This window comes from Lampetra planeri, chromosome 28, assembly GCF_965212315.1.
Source record: "Lampetra planeri chromosome 28, kcLamPlan1.2.h2, whole genome shotgun sequence".
In the NCBI taxonomy this organism is placed as follows: Eukaryota; Metazoa; Chordata; class Hyperoartia; order Petromyzontiformes; family Petromyzontidae; genus Lampetra; species Lampetra planeri.
This window is the reverse complement of record NC_136134.1, coordinates 1,158,360-1,181,694: the sequence shown is the minus strand read 5'-3', so window position 1 is coordinate 1,181,694 and position 23,335 is coordinate 1,158,360. Positions and strand designations below refer to the sequence as shown.

General features: G+C 51.7%; 1 protein-coding gene across 1 annotated transcript in view; it reads right to left on the bottom strand.

The window, feature by feature from the left end:
* The window catches only part of LOC144728304 (eukaryotic translation initiation factor 4 gamma 1-like), a 135,377-nt gene that overhangs the window by 4,369 nt on the left and 107,673 nt on the right, over nt 1-23,335 (bottom strand). Inside the window, 19 exon segments of the mRNA XM_078607637.1 lie at nt 1,974-2,120; nt 2,457-2,555; nt 3,468-3,549; nt 4,191-4,316; nt 5,138-5,310; nt 5,670-5,785; nt 6,366-6,607; nt 9,013-9,127; nt 9,857-9,947; nt 10,603-10,700; nt 11,147-11,327; nt 12,583-12,687; nt 13,322-13,558; nt 16,354-16,500; nt 19,347-19,544; nt 19,923-20,078; nt 20,080-20,175; nt 21,703-21,849; nt 22,837-22,970. Of these exon segments, the coding sequence (XP_078463763.1) occupies nt 1,974-2,120; nt 2,457-2,555; nt 3,468-3,549; nt 4,191-4,316; nt 5,138-5,310; nt 5,670-5,785; nt 6,366-6,607; nt 9,013-9,127; nt 9,857-9,947; nt 10,603-10,700; nt 11,147-11,327; nt 12,583-12,687; nt 13,322-13,558; nt 16,354-16,500; nt 19,347-19,544; nt 19,923-20,078; nt 20,080-20,175; nt 21,703-21,849; nt 22,837-22,970 (2,690 nt within the window).

Here is a 23,335-nt window from a genome sequence, read left to right as displayed (position 1 = left end):
ACACACACACAACAGTTGATGTGCAAGGCTGCTGCTGGGCAGAGATTTTTGGCGGGTAAACGCGTTAACCAGCTGGGCCTTGTTGGCCATTTCTCATCTGTGTGCCGTGGTGGCCTTCACAGGTGACCGCCCACAGCGAATGTAAAATGATGAAAAATATGAATAAGTTTCACCCTTTCGGGCAATCAACCAGGTGTTAATAAGGATGCTCAAACACCAAATAGATACCTTCTGCAAGGCATCAAGTCTCCATTAACCACACGTAAAAATATGCAAACAAACATGATAATACATGCATTCACCAACACCAGAGAGAGCCTTATTTATTTGGTGCTTGAACACCTTTACACCTCCTGTTTTATTGTCCGGAAGAGTAAAAGTCTTATTTTTCCTAATTTTAGATACTGGCAAGAAGGTCCCAACGGCTTACATAAAAGCTTACACGGGTGATCTTTGTTCTCTGCATGCGCGAGTGTGTGCATGCATTTGTGTGCGCATGTGTGTGCGTGTGTAGTGCAGTAAAACAACCCCCGACCTCCTCGTGGTGCCGGACGGGCAACGCTGTCGTGGACAGTGCTGTGGAGGGGAGGGCCAATTCCAATTGGCCTTTGCTAACGATCATTAAGGGTAAAACTACGTGGCCAGGAGTCCGAGCCATTCCCTGTACACCTTGGGGTGCGACAGGGATGTCCTCTGGCTCCCACATTATTTAACATTTATTTCGACCACATAGCTCGTGAAGCCTTCAATAGCTGTACCGGAGGAATTTCCATCTGGTACAGATACAATGGGAGGCTGATCGATGCCCGGGTGCGGTCAAGGGATTGCTCCCTATTGCTCAACCACGTTATGTATGCTGATGATCTGGTAATTGCTGCTCACTCAGAGGAGGAGTTGGAGGCGCTGCTGCTGAACCTGGAGCTTGCCACCAAGAGGTGGGGACTTACCATCAGCCCCACCAAAACTAAGCACCTGCCTAGGTATTTTGTACCATCGGACACTCCACCCCCACAACTCCCAATTGGTGATGGGGCAGTTGTGGAGAGAGTGGAGAGTTTCCCAAACTTGGGCAGTGTGCTCATGACCGGCTCCAGTTTAACAGCAGAGGTCTCACTCCGAATCAGTCGAGCAGCATTATCTTTTCATCGGTTGCGCAACGCTGTGTGGAAGCTACCTGGTCTCTCGCTCCACACGATGCTTCAGGTCTTCCCGGCCACGGTCATGCCCTCCCTTCTCTACGCTTGCGAAACGTGGACACCCCTAATGGAACATCTTCGCCTGTTATAAACATTCAGGCTGGCCTACCTACGATCCATCCTGGGTTTAACCAGGCTCGATTGTGTGAGGAGCTCACAAATCCTTGAAAGATGTGGACAAAGTCCCATCGGAGAGCTCCTCCGGCAGGCAAGGCTGCGCTGGCTAGGTCATGTAGCCCGCATACCCAGCCACCGCATGCCTAAACAGCTTTTATTCGGCCGGATCGAGGGGGCTAAACGGGGGCGGCACGGGCTAGAGAAGAGATGGAGTGATGTGGTACAGGAGGACGTGGAGCGGAGTGGACTTGCCGATGACTGGTACCAGCGGTGTCAAGATCGGCCTCTGTGAAGGAGGCTCGTGAAGGACGCTACTGGGCAGTTGGAGGCAGTCCCCCTCCAACAACAACGGAGGGCGGAGGAGCGACGCTCACGCCAACGAGCGGAGCGCCGGGTGGCTAAAGCACAGCCAGTTGGCACAGTAGGGGGCACAGGTGGTGCATCAGCCAGTTGTCTAAGTCATTCGACCTGCGGCATCTGGGTCTGCCCCGTGACATCCTGCCAGCGGGCATTCGACACTTCACGTTGCCTCAAGGTGCACATAGCCTGGCACAAGCGTCGTGGTGACGTCACCGCCACTTAGTGGCGAATGGCGGTTGTTATTGTGCGTGTGTGTGTGTGCATGTGCGTGCATGTGTCCCCCTCCCCACTCCTCTTCACCTCGATCCAGTCGAATATCCTCTCATTGTCGACCTTCTCCTGCAGCAGCCGGTTCAGGTGCTCTTCCACCTCCTCCATGGACATGGCCGCTCTCTTGACGGGCACCTCCACGGCGGCGCTGGCCTCCGGCAGCGTGAACTCGAGCTTCTGCGCGACGCCGAGAGACAAGGCTGAATCGCATACGCGGTGAGCCCCACGGCGCTGCAACCGAGACCGCCCTTGCACCACGACTGCCGCGTGTGGACGATTGAAATGTACCTCCCTACAGCGTATGGCTGGCTTATCACGTTAAAGGTCAAGGCTAACCCCGAGCACATAGCCCCTCTCGAAAAAGAGCTGTATAGCTCAGTGGGGGCCTTACCTCGTAAAATAAAACCGACACGCGAAGACCGAGGGGGGGGGGGGGAGGCGCGCGAGGGTACAGGGAGTGGGGGGGGAGCATGTGGGCGCAATGGAGGGCGCCGCGGTGCTGTCTGCGCGCACCTTCTCCGTGATGAACCTGGTCACGTTGTCTCCCTCCGGCAGGATCAAGGCCCAGTTGAGCCCCGCTTGCCTCCACATCGCCCCCACCTTGGTGTGGCTCTGCAGAAGCAGGGTAAGCAGCAAAGAGGGTGCACGCAGCGCCAACGGTTAACCGCACAGCGTGCACACAAGGTGTTTCACACGCACACCTCTCCTCAGGTCGACAACATGGGAATGCCATTTAGCCAAGCTGCACCGAATGCTTTTGAGTCGGTACGCACGCTGGATCGCTAACAAATATGCCTAACTGAAATACAAATGTGTCCAATTCTATACACGTTCAGTGTCTGAACGTATGTACGCTGAACTTCTTTGACACCGTACGTAGCCAAACGTGGACATCCGATGCACGGGGGAAATGACAAACGAAGTGTCGCACATGGGGCCACAATTTCAACTTTGTTGGAGGCCACTGGCTTTTCCCAGCATAAAATGAATGAAAAGACGACCAGAACAAATTAGCAAGTGGGAAATGTGATACAACGACGCAGGTGCGTGCACAATGACGCTGGCGCGTGCACATCCAATGTACGAATGTGCACCAATGGGTTAAGCACCTACTGAGGCCAGAACAGCGCAGGAGTGGCGGCTGTGGCCAGCGCAGAGGCCCCTGCTTTACAGTTGAGTCAACATAGGCTAGGCTCACGACCGGTTTTGATATCACTCGCGACCGATGTGAACCATGGCTGCGTCGTCGGGTTCCACCCATATACACAGTACACATTGCACCGTTCCTGCAAACACAACAGCCACTGTTTTCCACAAAGTGGAGGTGACATCACCACAGCACTGATGCCAGGATAAGGTGCACTCTGAGGCCACGTGAAAGTGTCGAATGCTCACTGACAGGAGGTCAGGAGATGGACCCAGGTGTTATGGGTTGACTGATGATTGGCAGAGGCACCAGCCATGCCCCCCCCACCGTGCCAAGTGGGTGCACAAAGATACACAGGCACGCACTAAGCCTCTCACCATTTGCTTGCACAGCAGCAGCAGAATGTCGGCAATGAGGACGTCGGCCTTGCCCACAGGACGCAGAGGCTTCACCACCTCCCTGCAAAGGGCGGCACCAGACAAACACGGGGCGGCCGGCGTGAGCATCATGACACATCCACCTACCTCGAGGAGCTCGTGCCTCACTCTGGAGCTGGAACTAGCCTGGGCTGAGACCAAGGCCAGCCCAAGTTCATAGGTTAAAATATAACTCGCAAAGCTCGTGTAGACAGCCGGCGGGGATATTAACTTAGGCGCCTCGCAAATCGAGTGCTACGACAGCCGTGAACAGCGATGGTGAGAGTGTGCGCAAATGAGACTGAACTAAACTAGTTTTATTTTACCAGGTAAAGCCCACTGACCTATGAGCTCTTTTTCAGAAGCGACCTGGTCACAAATGATAGCTTAATGAGGTGGCTTATCACGTGCAAATTTATAGCAGCCAAATACTCTTTACGTATATTGATTATAAATGTGGAGGGAAAAACCGGAGGACCTGGAGAAAAATCCACACGACAATGGGGAAAGAGACATGCCAAACTCCAAATATACATGCGTCCGGGTCGGGATCAAACCTACGTCCTGTATACCAGGCGAGGGAGTTAACATCTCGCCACCGAGACGTCGGCAGGTCGGGTGGGGGAGCAGTTCCATTGCAAGATTTCCCTGCGTGGACGTGCGGCGGGCGATGGCGCAACTCACGAGCAGAGCTCCTCCAGGGTGATGCTCCCCTCCGTTACCATGGGCACGATCAGCTCGCCCAGGTACACCCAGATATGAGGAATGTCGATCTCCATGTCCTCGGATGACTCCAGGATCTCAACCAGCCTGAAAAGCGCACGAGCCACGCGTTAGCACACCGCATGCCAACCGCGTGCCGCACGCGTGCCGCCCGCCACAGAAGCTCCTCACGCTTAGGCCACCCCGTGCTGCATCAGGAATCGACTTCTCGCCGCTCTGATTCACGTGGGGCTGTGACTGGGGAAGAAAGGTTTCGCACGCTGGATGGGAAGTGGTGGCGCAGTGGGTTGGTGGTGCATTGCGTAATGAACCCAGCCAGTGACCTGAGCTGAAGTGGCCGTCACGGCCAACATCATTGGATAGAAGGATCGGCGCCACCCCCCCCCCACATCACCAACCTGCACTGACCAGAGTGGTGATGTATGGTCAAACGACAGCACAGGGAACGATGGTGAATAATGGTGCCGCAATGAACGCGTGAAAATTTTTATGCAGATATTAATTTCATCAAGAGCCGTGGACACGGAAGTGCAGGGTGCGGCATTAAAGGGGGCTATCCAAGTTTTCGGGCCAATGAATGCATTCCGGACACCAAAGCGCCGATGTTATGAACGTGTACAGAGGGTGATCCGGAGCGGTGGACAGGCCACTGTGCATGTTGCTAGACTGATAAGGACGAGGCAGACACCACGCATGAGCTGGGCAAGCTATAAGAATGGAACAAGCTGGAGTGGAGAGACACAGGCAAGAAGATCGCAAAACATTCTTGGTCAGCAGCGGTGGCAGCCAGGATACGTTGAGGCGCCAAGAGCGGTCGGTGTCCCAACAGGGGGGTTGTGATTGAAGAAGACCAAGAGTTTTATTAGCAGGAAGAGGCACGTGACCGGGCACGCGCGTGGTCGGCTCACCCCTTGAAGTACTGCGCCTTGGTCATGGCACCCCTGAGCACCAGCTGGGCCACCAGCTGACCCATGTGCTCGCGCGTGATGGTGCTGCGCTCCAGCGTCGACTCCATGCCCGTCCGCACGAACACGTAGAGCAGTGTGGGAGAGTGCAGCTCTATCACGCACTGCACCGCCTCCTGCTCCGGACGAGCGTGTGTGGACAAACGTGCCATGTCAGTGATGAGGGGCAGCCGAAGCCCCCAGCCACGCTCAAGCTCCCCCCCCCCTCCACCAGAGCCGTCTGACAAACTAAAACCACAAACTGAACAATTTTTGTATTTTACCAGGTAAGGCCCCACTGAGCTATACGGCTCTTTTTGTTTTTAGAAGTGACCTGGCTATCACAAATGTACAATTAAGTTACAGAAACAAAACAGATCATGGCATGGGTCACCACACATCAGGGTGATGACTTGGGGCTTTGCTCTCCATTACACTTCAAATATAGTGAGGGATCGAGTTAGCAGCAGCAGCAGCGTTGGAGGCCCATGCGTACCTTCATGTCGTTAATGTGCAGGAACTCGTCAATGATGGCCTGGGCTTTCCTCTCCACCTCCTCCTCGCTGAGGGCCGGCTTGGTTGGCGCGGCAGGCGTTGCCACCTCCTCCTTGCCTGCATCACAGCCACGGATACACACGCGCGCGCGAGCGTCACACTTCGCTCAAAGCACGCCGCAAGTGAGCGGCGACCTTGGGTTTATGCGACGCGCCGTCCGTTGTCTTCATGCTAAAAAACAAGCCTCGGAGGGTGCTGCTCTTCCGAGCCAACTGTGGTTAATATACCACGTGCCTATGGCGAGGGCCATTTTATTAATAACACTGCCACTGCAAACTTCCCACAAAGCGGAACTGTTTGTCTGGGTCGGCGAACCCAGGAAATTTCACCCACAATCACATCCAATATACCTCTAGATATGACTGCAGCTACCACTTCTCAGCTATTCGAGTCAACCAGCAAACCTGCAAAATATTCATTGAAAAATTATTCTCTGGGTTAAACTGAACAAAACCCCACCATGAAAATTCTGTTGAAATCCAGTAAGCCACCAGAACAGCCATACTACTGGAGGATATTACATTTTCAACTCGACTCATTCAATATTCAAGCTGGAGACAGGAGTAGGTGCAGGTGCATGCGTGAATATTGTGGAGGTCCGGACACAGCCGTGGAGGACACGGGGCGAAACACGCACCAGCGCTGGGCGTCCTGTGCTGCTGCTTGCGCTCGTCGTCACGCTCCCGCGCCCGCTCCTCGTGCTGCCCGGCGCCACCGCCGCCCGCCCTTCTCGCCGCTCCCTCGCGCTCGCTGTTGCGCTCGCGGCTCCGCTCGTCCGGCTGCTCCTTGCTGAAGCTGCGCTTCGTGATACCAGGCGGCCGCGCGCTCCTCTCCATGCCGCGCTCGACGCGCTCAGGGCGTTCGCGACCGGTGCTGCCCCTGAAGTGCACGCGTGTGCGAGACGGGAGACAGTACGTACGCCGTGGATAATTGCACCGCGTTTAAAGTGTTGAAACAAATTAAAGATGGAGTTTAAACGTATGACGTATGGATTGCAAATATGGACACGGAAGAGAAGCTGAAAAGTGCACGATGAAACATGGAGAGGTGCACGCTTGTATGCATGTTCAACTTATTTCTCACAGTACGTAGCCAACCACGTTAATCGGAGGAAGGAGGGTGGGGGTTGGCTGGGGGCGGGGGGCTCGCGTAGCTACATCTGGCGTCACTCACACAGGACTCGCTGACTGCGGCAAGTCCACACGCCCCCAACTGAGACTGCAGCTTTGCTCGCGAGTCTGTGTGTGTGCGCTGTCACGCAGACTCTTGTCTCATGACCACCTGCACACTGGCGGAGCCAGTGGGGGGGGGTGGGGTGGCACATGCCCCCCCCCAATGATCTGATCGAAATCTCTAATATCTATCGGATCATTGGGGGTTTCTTAGTAATAAATCGTCATTTTGTGACCCCCACCGCCACTGTGTAGCATATTATTATGTGCCAGGAACTCTATGAGATGATAGGACAATAGTCTGAGTCCATAATTGGCAATAAGTAACGGCAAAGCGGTTATAAGTGACTCAGAATTCTGCGCAGTTGCGTATATATAGTACACGACTTCCCTGAAGGCATCAACACCTTCAGCGAGCGCGATGCCGATCACACACGGTTCGAATTCGACCCTCGATCGATGGCTGCGCCATCGCCGCACACGCGTCGAATAAAAAGCACGGGAAAAGTCCTTCCTTACTAACAACTCCTATCATTTTTCATTGCTGGAGGGGTTGCACCCCTCCCTGAAAATCCTGGCTCCGCCACTGCTCCTGCAGGTGAGCCTTCGATACTTCACGTGGCCTCAGTGTACCCAGCCTGGCACGAGCGCTATCGTGATGTCACCGCAACTTAGTGGTGAATGGTGGTGGTTGTGTATTTTCATGCTTTTTGTGTCAGTGTGCATAGCCCTAATGATAATGTTGAAGTTCTGTGCAAAATTAGCTACAACTGGCCAAGACTAATTAGAGAATCAACCGAAATTGAAAGAAATAAAAATGATTTTACCGTTCAGATAGCTACCGCCTTATTGCTGCGTGGAAGCGAACCGTCAAATAAAACATTGTTTACATGCATGCCTATAAAGGGCACCATACTTCAATAGGGATTAAGTGTTGGTAGGCTATTTTAATACACCATGGAAAGGAAGGACAAATTAAAAGGGTTCGCATAATGGGCATGCATAATGTACGTTGACTCATCCCCCCACCCACTTTGCGCAAGAGCTCATAAGTGTGGTCACCACATCTACGCCGCTATATAAGGAACGAAACAGGTGGACTTCTCCACCAAACTGTCTGTCGCCTGATGAAGCGAATTGTAATTACTGGCGAAACGTCGTACTCGTATTGTAAATGTTGTGGCTTGGCTTTCCAACACACCGGTGTGCTGTACTAGTGACGAACTGGCACGTTCTGTTTACGTGACAACCTCTACTAGCTGGTTGTCAGGTGGTGGCGAGTTTTAACGACACATTTATATATTTAGGCAATCTAACCCAAAAAATCTCTATTAAGGATGCATAACCCTGTATGTCTGTGCATTGGTGCCACAATTTGAATGTGTCTGTCTTTGCGTCTTTGTTGGTGCTTTTATGCGGCAAGGTGGGGCATGATTAATGGCTGCTTGCTCTCATGACTAGGTGTGCTATGCTAAGCTATGCCTGCGCATGGTCTGCCGCATCCGAGCATGCCGTTACTTGCCTGCTAGGGCCCTACGTATGCTATTACAGGGCATGTGCATGGGGAAACTCCTAAACTATGCGCTAACCGTGTCTGTGATGTGCGAGCAACCACGTTAAGTCATTTGGAATAGACTATTAGTGTGCGATTAAGTATTTGAGACAATTTGGAATCAAGCACTCGAGACGAGGCCACCCTACAGACAAGGAAGTACGAGCTGGAGCTCCGATGCACGACGGAGCTGTGCCAAGCGGGGAGAGGCGTAATCGTGGCTCTCACATTGTGCTCCCCATTCTGGTAAACCCAGGATGAAAAGTCTGTTTGTGTAAAATTCCCAGGGGGATATTGTACGTACACCCTGCATTGGGCCTCCTCTACATCAACTCAGCCCCAGAGAAGTATGTGGAGCCGCAAATAATAATCACTCAATAATAGTCAGCAATGCTATTGGCCACAGTACCCCAATGTTCACTTTGGTTAAACTCCCTGCAGAGGCGACAGGCTGATGGAAACCCGAGATGCAGACCCCCCTGAGTGCCGACATCTGGGGCCGTTTAGCCACCCGGCACGCCGGGGCGGTACTAGCACGCGCACGCACGCCGCTGTCTGACCTGCTGATTGGTCTCCGGCTGTCGCTGTTCTCCGAGGGAGGTTGCGCCATCTGGTTCTGCAGAGCCGAGTAGCGGTTCGGGGCGGTGCCCACGCCGCCGCTGCTCTGGCCCAACTCTGTATGCGTGCGTCGTGCGCACACACAGACACACACACAGACACGTGCACGCGTGCGTGAGGAAAGGCGGTGAGAGTGTGCGTCGCTTAGCCACAAAAGTGCACACAACACAGAAGGCTCTTTCCATACGGTGCAAAAGAAGTGCAACATACACACAGTATTATAATCTTTATTTATCCTGGTGGAATCCAATGAGCTAAGATGCTATTTTTCACAGATGTCCAGTCGGGGCTAATGAGATGCCACCAATGACAAGAATTAAAGTAAATTGGAGGGAGTCCTTAGTGACCTGGGGCAGGGAGAGCGGAGAGAGACTGCATAATTCTAGACGGGTGGGATTAAAGGAAGGCAAGATAGGAAGGCATCAAATGGTTCCAAGAACTCAAGAAACAACAGCTGGAGCACAGTCCTAATCAACAAGACTGGGACTGTGAAATTGAATATCCCATTATGGGTAGCCTGGTGGCTTCCTGGATTTCAGCAGTAGTCTCGTGGTGTTTTCTTTAATTATTTCTAGAACGTCTGGCCCGCCAGGCAGCTGACTGCACCAAGGGAAGGAGTCGTGATCACGCACATAAACTTAGCCCGGTAAACAAGCAGACGCCTGTGTGCTATGATCTTTGTGTGACAAGGATGATGATGATGATGTTGTGCTGCATTCCCCATGGCTCCCCCACCCCACCCCCCCAGCCATAATCGAACTCAAGGTTGGTGCTGTGGACTCTTACCTGTCTCAATGGGCTTGGATCCAATGCCGCCGCTGCTGCCCTTTCCCCAGTGCCGGTTGGCAGGTCCCAGCTGAATGTCATCCGACATCGGCTAGCGCGCGCACAGCGGACGGGACAGAGCACAGCGCTCGGCATCGTTTGCTCACGCCGATCGGGTGAACATTTAAATCGGCGACTGCTCACAGCTTCCGCTTTCGCGGGCGGCACCACGGTGGCGTGCGCTTGTGCGTGGAAAGTATCGGTGAACAATCGTGGCTATCCCCAAAAGCGGTGCAGCGGCATCGGCACGCGTGAACGACGTGTAATAATGTAACCCAGATTTCACCGCTCGTCGTACAGTTTTGTACGGAGTTAAGAACACGCAGGGAAACAGCAACAGGTTTTTCCTCGTGGCTTGTACCACCTCGAGGCGTGAACTCAAAAAGTCGGAGATTTGCTGCTCAAGTGAGCATTTTAAGGCGGTGCTTATCTCCGGTTTTCATCCCAGTGCCAGTGGTCGAAATTCTGCGTTCCTATGGCAGGGGTCGAGTCTATCCATAGTGTTGGCTTCCCCAAGTGGAGCTCATTTTATTGACCCCAAAAAGCTAATCTGCCTTGCGATCGAGAGCAGTTCAATCTATCTCCGAGCCACCCGTATCAGCTGGAAGCAGGCACATGAACAGGATGGTCACTGACATCGATGATAGCGAGATCCCGCGTAATTTTAGACATCGCTGCTCGAGGTGACTGAGGAGACGGGTGATTACCTTCGAGAGCTTGAGCTTGGAGGGGTCGAGACCTCGGGAGCTCTTGTTAATTGGGACTGTGCTCCAGCCCTCGTCTGGCTGGGGTGGCCCACGCACCGCTATTCACAGGAACACACAGGCACACACACAGGTAAACACAGATGCATGGGACAAGCGTGCAAGCGCACATGCATTCAAGCAGAAATATCGACAGCGACAAAGAAAATGGAACAAATGGTGATAAGTGTACAAAATAGGATGGTTAGATGCACCCCAAAATTACTACTGAGAGACACACAAGATGTGGGTGCATAATATCTGCTTGTCAGTCTCGATGTGCTCCAGCGCCTTTGCTGTCGCAATGACGTCGTGCTTGTGGAGGGGGGGGGGGAGTTGAGCGATGGAGGCAAGGGGAAAGGGGGAAGAGTACGTGTGCATGGAGCCAACTTATTTGAAAGTGGCAGAGAGGTGCCAATTGTGCCGCCAGCGGCGAACCCCTCCGATGGCGCGTGGTGGTCGTGACCGCAGACACCTGCATCACCGCGAGCTGCTGCGAGGCAATTACCCGGTGCCGTGTGCATGCTGGGGCCTCCTCGGCCGGTCCCACGCTTGTCCACCTGCTGGCTCTGTCCCTTAAGCTGCTGCTGCACCCTCATCTGCTGCTGCTGCTCCTCGATCTGAGCCTCGCGGTGAATCTGCTCGATGGTCTTGGGTCCCAGGTCTCCTCGCCTCGGCACCCAGGTATTCTGCACGCACGCGAGAAACGGAATCGCGGACCACCGCGTTATCGACGAGCGGCACGGCGGACTCGCGGAGCCGAACACGAGCGACGGCGTTGCAGAGGCGCCCCCCCCCCGCTGCTGTCGCAATGACGTCGTGCTTATAGAAACCGCGAGTAACAGCAGCAGCAGCAGCATAGGTCAGTGCGTCCCGTGTGCAGGGGGAATCGGTCTCGTGAGGACCCTTCGTTACTGGAATAAACGAAGGGTGGTCAAATCAGAAATAGAATAGCAGTGTTGGCTATACTGCAGTAAGGATAGCGAGGGTAGCCAAAAACATATCCTTTTCTCAAATTTGTTGCTATCAATGTCACATAAGAGATGAACAATACAAGCAGGATCTCTTGCAGAGTGCAACCTTTCATGTAAGATAACAGCCCGCAGAAGTGGATATCAGAGAGATACCTTTGAGAATAAGAATATATGTTTATACTGGAGGAAACCGATGAGCTATAACGTTCTCTTTCACAGATGTCCAGTAGGGGTGGGTAAAAACGTTACAATACAAAAATACGATATGAGTGTAAAGCATAAGAATGGTAAAAAAATCACTTAAAAACGTACAAATAAAACTATCCCACTGAGCTATTAATTTATTTTTCAGAAGCGACCTGGCCACAAATGATAGCTCAACAAAAGTGGCTTATTATGTGGAAATTCAAAGCAAAATAATCTGAGTAATTGAAAAAATGTTTATAAATAACACAGTAGGGGGCAGCACTTTCTTACTCGCTATGCCATGAGTGTAATTATCTTTGCACGACTGGAAACCTGATATTTTTAACTCCCAGAGATGGAATTTAGCAACATTAAATGAAGAGCCAAATTTAAAGTGGGCAGTCATTGGAGGTCGGGCGGACAGAGCAGACATTTCAAGAACGTGACCGACCACGAAAATTAGCTGCCTCATTAAGCACATGCATTTTTTTAAAGTCAAGATTATGAATACTCTCGTGAAATCCAGAACTTTTAAGGGTTTTCTTGTTCAAGTCGTTGCCATTCATATCGATAGAAGGATGAGGTTCCAGAGGTCCACGTGATCTGCATGTTTGCGCAGTCCCCCCCTGCCGCCTTACCACCGATGGATGATAGTGACGCCTGTGGTGACCCTGCACAAGCCACCTGCATTTCCCTCCCGTCCTACCCTCCCCGCTCGCGCCCGTGCCATGGTGGGGGGTGGTGGAGAGTGGTGGGGGGGTGGTGGGGGGTGGTGGGCACGAACCCTCCTGAGGTCGATGACGTCCTGCAGCATGAAGCGGATGCGCGACGACGTTTTCCTCTCCTTCACAATCTTCTCCATTTGGTGGAAGTACTGGTCCATGCGAGGCTGCAACAATGCAAAGCGCCTCCATTGCAATTGTAGTACCAACAGTCATCACATTTTGCATTCACCCCTTTCCCGTTCCGATGACATATGTGTATCCTTTCCGACAAAGGGAATACATCTCAATGCGATTTTACTCAGAGGGCATTTTCATCGTGGCAGTTTCATCAAGTTAAGACTGCATTACGGTTACGGTGCTAAGTGGTTGTTCCTGATCACTCGGTTCACGTACCGAAAAAAGAGTTGCGACCATGGCGGTGATTCGGCAAGCACCTCATGAGCAACGTATGCACGTTTAGCACTGTATGTAGTCAACCGTGATCAATGGAGGTGCGGAAAAACAAACTAAACGCAAAAGGTAGCTTTAAAGGAGTTTAAAGAAACGAGTTTTCAATCGAGATGATTTAAAAGAGCATAGCTCGAGTGGCTTGTTAATTTCGGAAAAACAGCGTTCCAGACGGCTGCAAAAGCGCATCCCAAAGTGCGCAATGAGGTGACCGTCTTTGTTTGATGGCCAGCAGCCAAAAGACGCCGCTGCTGCGAGGATAAGCGGAGTTCGCGTGACGGCAAGGTACGTCCCTCTTGCGCGCGCTCCACAATCGGTGGGGAACCCCCGCGGTGTCGGCCACACACCCACCTTGGCCTTCTCGAAGTCCAGGTCCTTGCCGATGGTGGTGAGCAAACGGCAGAGGCACTCGAGCGACTCCTCCTCATGCGTCTTGAGCAGCTTGACGAGGCAGTCGTGCATGATCGGCTCTGTCAGCATCTTCAGCTTGAAGAGCTCGCCAATGAAGCGGATGTTTCCCAGCGAGCGTCGCCTCGCCTTGTCGCGAGAATCCTCCAGCTCGTCGTGCAGTCGCGTCCGCTCCTCGGGCTGCGTGGGGGGAGGAGGGCAGGAGGAGACGGGAGGGGACGGACAGGAGTGCATACACAGCGGCGGCAGAGGAGACGCGTGAGGATTTGCTTGGAATTGGATTTGGGACGCAAGGCGGGCCCGCACATTGCTTCAATTTATAAAAATACCTCACCTTGTATACAGGATGTCGTGGATTTGATCGCGACTCTTGACACTTGTATATTTGCAGTTTGCATGTTCTTCCCGGGGTCGTAGATTTTCTCCGGGTCCTCAGGTTTTTTCAGTCACATTTAGAATTAAGCATTTCGAGTAATCGACTACTGCTTTAAATTTCCACGTGATAAGCAACTTCATTGAGCAATGATTTGTGGCCAGGTCACTTCTGAAAAAGAGCTCAAACAGCTCAGTGGGAATGTGGGGGAGGTGAATGGGCCTAGGCGGGTTCGGTAGCAAGGGTGCTTGGGCAGAGTAGTTTGCGTCAGTGAGCTATAGATGGCTTAGACAAGGCAGGCAAGCACTTAGCGCTAGCAAGCGGAGGCCAGCAGCTGCTGAAGTGATCTCTGGTCATCAGAAAACCAATGTCTGGTTGACATTCACAACATTTGGAGGGTGTGAATTGAGATGGCTTAATTAGGGTAGGGTTACAGGTTAAAAAATATAAACTGTTGGTAAATATCATTGTACTTCGCATTGTGTTAATACTGGTGTCAAATTCCCATACCATGCCGTCAGTGTGTACGCGAATTGTTTGTTCAATAAAATACTTTCGGAAAAACTCCAGTCCACCCAGCGCAGCATGGTTCCTTGCCAAAATTACCAATTTACATCCACTCGTGTAAAAAGTATGCGGTTACAAGCTGCACACTTCCACCAATTGCGAAACATGTACCAAATAATGGACAGTACGCCAATCGATCCAATAAGAGATCTTGTGCGAGAGATTGCATATGCGACGTTGAGTGGATTCGTCAAGGAGCGCTCCCACCACGTCTCGTGGGGAAAATGGTTAGCAAACATTAGCCACGGTAGAGCGTGCCGTCCCTTCATTTGCATGCGATTGTAGACGACCGGAAAACACGGAAGGTGCAGACCCATGGTGGATCTGGAGCTTGAGAAACCCTTAACTAGGCTGGGAGCAAGCGACCATGAGGCCTGGAAGCACGAGTGGTGGTGGTGTGACCTGGAAGCACGAGTGGTGGTGGTGTGACGGTGGTGGGAGGGCGCGGTTGCTACAGAAGCTGCCTTTGCCCTGGGCAAGATGCCCTGGCCCAGTGCCAGAGCAAATTAATGAATGCCCTCACCAGCCTGAACCACTACCCCGGCAGCCTAAGCAGCCAGCTGCCAATTCAATTACTGCCCACTCGGCTGTGCTAATTTGTGTTGCTTTATTACAGCAAGTGCAAACACTGTGTCGTTCTTTTCGGTGTCACAAATGAGGCGTCAGGAGGATTTAATAAAGAGGCGAATTAAATAACTCACTTCTAGAAGTCAGTTTAACACGAAGGCTTTCAGGTCTTCGCACCCGATTGGCTCACAAGTGACGTCACATTTAATCCCTATATGTAAGACCGAAACAAGAGGATTTCTCCACAATTCTGGGTGTCGCTTGATAATACTGGTTGTAATTACCGGCAAAACGCCACGGTACTCAAATAATAAATGTTGTGGGTTTACTCTCCAACACACACCGGTGTGCTGAACTCGTAGCTAATTGACACATTTTGTTTACGTGACAAAACCTCACGAATTGGCTATGTTGGGTGGCGGCAGGTTTAATGAACCATTTATATTTAAGTCATCTAACCCAAAAATCCATCTATTATAGATTATAGAAGTCAGCTAAATGGGTTGCTGCAGTGCAAGGGCACAGGATAGGCAGGTTTGTGTTGTGGAAATAAAAACGCTGGCTAGCCGTGTGGTTCTCTTCATTTGTTTGATTCGTTCGCGAAACATTCCCCCATGGCATTGAGCTCGGCGCAACGAGTGCGCACGTTAAACGTCTCAAATGCTCCATTGCCAAGAATTAACCGTTTGACAATGTTTCATCGTCACTTGAACACCAACATTATAAACATCTTGCAGCGATAAACAAAAATACCAAGGGAGCAGTGATTTAACGAGATGGTGGTTTTGGTCGCCTGCAGCGTCTGTCGAATTCAATCAATCAACACACATCGGTCTAATTTTCACAAAGGCAAAATAGGTTCAAACGTAAGAAGATATATCTATATCAGCTCAAGGACCCATGGACTGCACAACAATAAATTACATGTGCTATTGAGCATTTCATCAGTTTGTCATCTGCGAGACCATCTTGTGCAACGGGGGCCGTTCAGACACAGGGCAAGAATGAGCCCTATGCAGTGATGAATGGGAAGTGGATATAAACGCCACACAAGTGAAGTTTGAGCGGTGTCTCTCTTTCAGGGTCAATTCCCAGAGCGGCGGGGGAAAGAGCCTGCCCCTGCCTCGATGGTGTTCCGTTAACGTTGACTTTCACCGTCGCTGCAACGCAGACAGCACGACACGGACGTGACCAGTTTACAAATCCAATTACAAACGCTAATGCACTCGATCAATAAGGTTTTATCGTGCAAAGTTGATGAATTACACAAGTCAGCAGCAGTAGTTTCCTCATTACTACCCCGTCTGTGATTACGATGTGGGGGGGGGGGATGCCCCAAGGTTAAAGGCCATTAGGTCAATAAACCTTGTTTAGATTCTCAGACAATTATTCGACTTTGCCAGCTAAATCTCAAACGGCGTTGAGTTTTAGGTGAGCTTCATGGCGCGTGCGTGTGCGCGCTGGTTACCGTGGCAGCTGCCTCCATCTCCTTCTGCTTGCGCTCGAAAATATCGTCATCATCCTTGTCCTTCTCAAACTCCTTCTGGCAACGGTTGAGCAGCACTTTCCGGAAGTTCACCGACACGCCGGGCTTCTCAGCCACCGGCACCTTGAGCTGTTTTTGGAGACACAACGGCGATAGTGAGGGTGGGAAAGAAGTTGTTTAATAATAATTTCAGATGGTAAACGCGCACAGTATTTGCTCACTCTCTTAAACAGACGACTGCTGCATGGTAGCTGGCATCCTTCACAGCAGCACGATTCTCGGCAGTGCCGTGATTGGCGGTGTAATCTCATTGAGAGAGCACGCGAGTTCTCAATCGCTCTCCGTGCTGCGATCGACAGCGTAGCCATCGCAAATGCGATCGCCACGCGTGCCGTGACCCGAAATTCGTGCCGCAGTCGGCAACAGAGCAATCTCGAGCCTAGAGGTCGTCTAAGAGCAGCCGGTCACGTGAGCGCTGCCAAGACCCGCATCGGCGCACACATGGAGCCTCAGCCACAAGCAGCATGGTGCTCAGTCACTGGCAAGCTGAGAGGGCCCCGTAGGCCGCAAGATGACGGTTCCCTGCCGCTGGCCATCACACGACAGTGGGATCAGCGTCATGCCAAGGTGCGCACTATTATAGGGACCCATCTTCCGTCGCGGCACACTGTACACAGAAGCCAGGGGGGCGCCCTCGATGCCGAGACGCTGGCTAAGGTTATTTTCGAGGTGCCATGGGCTGCCTCGCAACTGTGCCCATTTAATAGCCGACGCCACCTCTCCCGTTTAAAGGCGGACGGGAAGAGGCTTTTAAGAATTCAAACCGGTTCCCATATTGTGTTCGCCTGCAAGGCACGTGAATCGCCAAGCGAGTCGGTGCTGGACACCTCAACCCCGCGTATACAGCGCCGAAGCAAACGCTTGGGCGCCACGTGGGCAATTATTTATTTATAGCGGGTGGGAAAGGGACATTCCTTTTATGATAAACTAGCGGGAAGTACCCGGCGTTGCCCGGGCGAAAAATATATTTCAAAACTTCTCTCCCCCCCTACTGCCGAGGCCTATATAACCTCGTGCCACGGCAGATCTCTCGCCTACTTCAGCAGTTGTTTCTTGCTGTGGTTGTCCCACCTGATGACGATTGCTTGTGTTGTGATCGAAATGTTGTGATCTATTATTTTTCTTACCTTCGTGACTTTACCGAAAGAACCAAAGAGTATGGATTCTTGCAGTCACGAAAGCTTCAAATCAAGTTTCTCTTAAAAACATTACATATACATACACAGATACTAAGCTATTGTGAAAGCCCGGTGGGTCGTTTGTCCATTTCTGCAACAAAATTCTTCCCTTCTACGTGACTTTACCGAAAGAACCAAGAAGATGAATCCCTGCAGTCACGAAAGCTTTAAATCAATACCGACTGTGGTGGTACCTGCTATCACTACAGCAGTGCATACCAACTGTGGTGGTACCTGCTATCACTACAGCAGTGCATACTAACTGTGGTGGTACCTGCTGTGACTACAGTAGTGCATACCGAATGTGGTGGTACCTGCTATCACTAAAGCAGTGCATACCGACTGTGATGGTACCTGATTACAGCAGTGCATACCGACTATGGTGGTACCTACTATGACTACAGCAATGCATACTGACTGTGGTGGTACCTGCTATGACTACAGCATTGCATACCGACTGTGGTGGTACCCGCTATCACTACAGCAGTGCATACCGACTGTGGTGGTACCTATCACTAAAGCAGTGCATACCGACTGTGGTGGTACCTGCTATGATTACAGCAGTGCATACGGACTGTGGTGGTACCTGCAATCACTACAGTAGTACATGCTGACTCTAGAGCAGTATATTACGACTCTATAGCACAAGCTACTAATCTGACAGTGCCGTCGTGAGGCCTAGTCCCGTGCAAAACCACCGGCCTCACCTAGATTGCCCAGCCGGCCGAGGTGGCACCTTGGCAGGCTGGGTGCTGGGCCGCTACCCTCCCCCCCACCATCCCCCCGCCCGCTGTACAATAATAGTATCTAAGCGCTATAATATTAGTATCTACCGAGCCTACAGTAGTAAGTGCACACATTGGGGTGGGGGGGGGACATGACACTTAAGAGAGAGTAATCCCCCACGCCCAACGAAGGCGTGTTCGTTGCTAGGGGCAACCCCCGGTCAGCTTTGGCACGCGCTGAGCGGTGCAAGAAAATAAAGAATAAATAGCGCTAAATTGCTAATTTAACTACTTTAAAGTTGCTGGATGGGATAATGAAATAGCGCTGGCTCACCACGGGGCTTAGGGCGTGGTACCTGGCTACTTTTTAAAACGTAAACCCGACGGCTTGCGAGCCAAATCCTTCGCAAGTTCCATACACAGACAGACGGACAGACAGACAAAACATGACATGTATAGGTAAGATGAAAGAGAAAAAGTAAGGAAAAGTAGAGACAACTGAGTATCTTAGAGTATCTTACAGTTTCCTGCTCGTGCCTCAGGCTATGATGCATTACAACTGTTGAGCTGGGTGGCTAAAGCCCTCCCTGAAGTTCTCACCGAGGTACAGAATAGTGGGGCTTATGGGTTAGTGGGTGGGGGAAGATATGTGGCAGGGGTGTACATTCAGTGTTCAACTCAATGCTCTCTCTGCATCACGTACCAAGGTCTTCACGGGAACGCGACTCGTTAATAACGACTATGAATGGCCCTTGGACAGTCACTGCATCGCACGCTTTCAGATGCGCTTCTGCGGCCGTCTGGAACGCTCTTCCTTCCAATATTAAGAAGCCACTGGGAGCTATGCATTTCTTTAGAACTGCTTTTGGTGCTTAATTTGTTGTCCGTCCGCCACACCTACGATTAGCACTGTTGTCTACGTATGGTGCGAAAGAAGTTGAACATACACAGAGGACGAAAAACAGCATTGGCGGGTGGTGGCAGCGGGCAGCCGCGGGTGATAAAAGATTACCATGGCCAAGCAGCGGCACATGTTGGCGTAGGCGACAGAGAAGCTGGGCTCGTCGATGGCCTTCTCGAACACCAGGTCGATGACGCCCTTGAGCCGCTCCTCCGTGTCGATCTTGAGGTCGGTCACCTGCTTCATGAGCGCCTGGAACATCTGCGGCGTAAGCTTGTTCAGGATACTGCGCACCTTCTTGAAGAGATCCTAAGCGGAGATACACGCATGGCACAGGATGCACACACACGAAAGCGTGAGTCGCTGCGTTTGCGCCTGCGCGTGTCTCCACGAATGTGCTCCGATGCGAGCGTACATTTCTGTTTCCTGTGTGCATGAGTCTGTGTTTGCGTGTCTCCACGTCTGCGTCCCTATATCAGTAAGCATCCCTATTTCACTCTGTGCATGCGTCTCCGTGTCAGTGTGTAGCCATGTGAATGTGTTCCTATGTCCGCGTGCATCCCTGCTTCACCGTCTGCATGCGTCTCCGTGTCGGCGTGCGTCCCCACGTCTGTGTGTCCCCATGTGAGCGAGTTATCCCTCCAGTATCAGTGTGCATGTGTCCCCCGTGCGAGCGCGTCGCCGTGCCTGCGTACGACCACCCTCCGGGTCGCTCGGCGGCGGCTCGCGCTTCAGCATGGGCTTCCAGGCATGTTCGGCGCGGTTCAACTTCACGTCGTCCGACATGGACGAGATGGTGATGATCTTGCGCGGCTCCTTGCGCTGCTGCGTCTGCGAGCGCCGGGGGCCTCCACCGCCGCCGCCACCGCCGCCGCCGCCCCCCCCCTCCACCGCCCCCCCCTCCTCCTCCACCCATGCTCTGGATACGAAAGTCGGGGCACAGAGAGCAGAGCCGGGAGAGCAGCGAATAAATTAATCGTTCTCACACAGGGACGAGTCGCACACGGCCCTTTGTAGTGCCTCCCCGAGCTCAAATACTCAAGCAATGTTCACCTAGAAACTAGTCGCACACAAGGTCTTCCGCCCAAATGTAAGAAAAAATGTAAACTTAGAACATGCCGCGGAGTATTCGCTCGCTCTCGGAGGGGGACAGAGCGAGCACGACTCGGAGGCGAGAGGAACCACAGACAAGCAGGAAGGGCAGCCACGCGATGAGCTGGCACCAACGGTTGCCCAAGCTCTGCGGTCATCTATATATTAAGGCGTTATCGGTCAATTAATGACGTTTACATGTAGAAGCATACTGGTGCGAGGGGGGGCAACACTATGGAATATGGACGGAACAGGTCGAGGAAACACCTTTAATGTACCGCCCTCTCCTGGAGAGCCAGGGTATGGCACCTTCTCGATGCCCACGAGAAGGGACTTTTTTCTGTCTACACTCGTTTTTTGTCGTTCTTATGTTCTGCTCTGTCTGTGTGTCTCCGTTCCTCTTGTTTTTATGTTTTGTCTTTCTTTGGAATTTTCACACTTAAATTCTAACTTAGCAATCTTTGAAATACGTAATCGACCAGGCTATGCGTTGTGTGTTGACCGACTCTCTGTGTTGTATTACATAACATTTCGATATTTTGCTAGGTTATTTAATTTAGTGTGTTCTTTCTCCCTCTCTCCTAATGTTCAAGCCTGCGTACTTTACTACGCGTTCTTCGTACTCATTGACATGTACATTTTTTCTCTAACCCCTCCCTCTCTCTGCCTCCGCCCCCCTCTGTCTATTTAAGGCCACCTCACAGAGACGATCTCCCTCTCTGTACCTGTGTTACTCTCTCTATGTATCTTGGTGATATCTGTCTGCTTATATGTCTGTCTATAGTTTTCTGGTTAGATTTTTTGTTGCTATTTCATTTATACCTGATGATGATTGCTTGTGTTGCAATCGAAACGTCGTATGCGAATATTTATACGTGACTTTACCGAAAGAACCAAAGAATAACACGAGAAGGGAGTTTCACAATGTTTGAGATCCACAAACCTCGCCGCCTCCACAGTGCTGTATAACAGGCATTAAAAGCCACCGCTGTGCAGCCAATTAATAATGATCTGTCCGTCCTAGTATATTATAAGCGGGTTTTAGTACTTAAGTACAACGCAAACAACAAACCCAACCAACAGAATTTACGTAAAACTATGCCCACCCCCTCCTTGTACTTTGTTTCTGCCCAATCGGTCATAGGAGAAAACATTGTATCTGTGATGAGCGGGGTGCCAAGATTAAAATTAGCAATTCGGTGTAGCCAGGTCAAATATATTCCCCTCTAGTACCCAATTAGTATGGCTAAGATCCCTGCAGTGATATATACATTTTGCTTTCATGCCCTTTCATGTGGCCACAGGCCGTATTGTGATGGATAAAGGTCCATATCTGGCCGTGGGGTGTGATAAGCAGCACCATGTAGGTACTCACGGGGCCGCGTCCAGGGCCAGGCCCAGGACCTCCGGCATGGCCGCCCATAATCTGCTGGCGGTCCAGGTTGGCATAGGAGGGCGTGAAGTCCGGCCCCGCCTTAATGAGTCGCGCGTGGTCGAGGCGTGGGGGGGGTGCCTTGTTCATCTGCACGCAGGCACACACACAGGCACGGAAGAACGTGGTTACGGGGGGGGGGGGGGGTGGGAAACACTTGCACTGTCGCGCACATTTTAAGTGCAACTGCAAACAGTTCGGGCTGCTGCTGCCACACTCGATCCATGTGACCATTAAACACAAGAGGTTTTGCTGAAACAATGGGGTGGGGGAGCCAGCTGGTCAGCCACCACGTGATCAACCAGTCATAGGTGGAACCTTGTATCAGAGCATATAATGAATGTGATTTAATAGGTTTAGAATTTAAAGGACACCCCCCCCCCCCAAAAAAAAGTTATAGTTTTCACGGTAAATCATTCTGTCATTGGGGTGAGTGGGCAGCATACGCAGACACAATTGGGTGGCGGAACTTGTGGTGCCAATAGTGCCACACTTTTCTCCTCTGTGCCCAATGTTCACCCACTGTAGCAGACATTCACTGAAGGCCGAAACTACCGAGGGGGAGAAGGCCAGGTCAGGTAGAACAGCTTGCCACTGAAGTCCTGAGATTTAATGTCAAGGCGACAGGACCAGATTGCACTACTCACTGCACCCGCCACTTCTGACACAAAGAAACTCCTCCCCCCCCCATGTAGCCTTAACAAACTGTTGGGTCAAGTACTGTTAAGCAAGAGTAGCACATATGAAGGCCGGCACAGCACACAAGGGTGGTGGTCAGAACCATGCCAGGCCGCATTTGTCTGCCGAGTTACTGGACATCTGAGAAAAAGAGCTCATCCTATTCCTCCAGCATAAATATTCTGATTCGTGATGTTTACATATGCCACCATGTACTCATTTGAAGCAGTCGACCTAGGGGAGGTCCAGGACCAATTCAAAAACTCATCACTGGTGTTGGCCGGGAGCGGGATTCAAACTCTCGTAGCCGGGTCCGTAGTGCGCTAACCGCTACACGACCACTCCCCCCTTCTGACAAACACGCATATACATGCAGACAGGCACACACCAAACACTTACCGAGTCTAATACAACATCGCTGATGGCTGGGAGACCCTCTGGCTTTTTTGTGCTCGCCTGGCGGAACTGGAACTGCAGCAAGAAGTCACGGTCATACCTCTTCTTGTCTTCCTCGTTAAGGGGTTTCCAGTCTTCTGAAAGCAACATCATGTATTTATGAAGCCAAGGAGTATCCATACGTCTCCATGCAGCCCTCTCACCACACTCGCTAAGGGCCAAGTGATCTCACTCGGCAAGAGGTCGACAGCCCAAGTTCAACACCGCGTCAGAACCGCAGCTCGTTCACACTGCTCGCAGACAATAAATATGCGCCAGTTTTTTGTAACACAGCAGCGTTAATGACGAGAGTGGTGAACATCGAGTTGGCGATGCCGTTTCTTCGTCGTAGCCAATGGCACCTATTGTGTAGGCGTGTCGACGTGCGCATCCCAAGCGTCGAGAACTATCCACCACTCAACCCCAAAACCAACTCATTCGCTCAAACTAAAAAGCCCTTCAC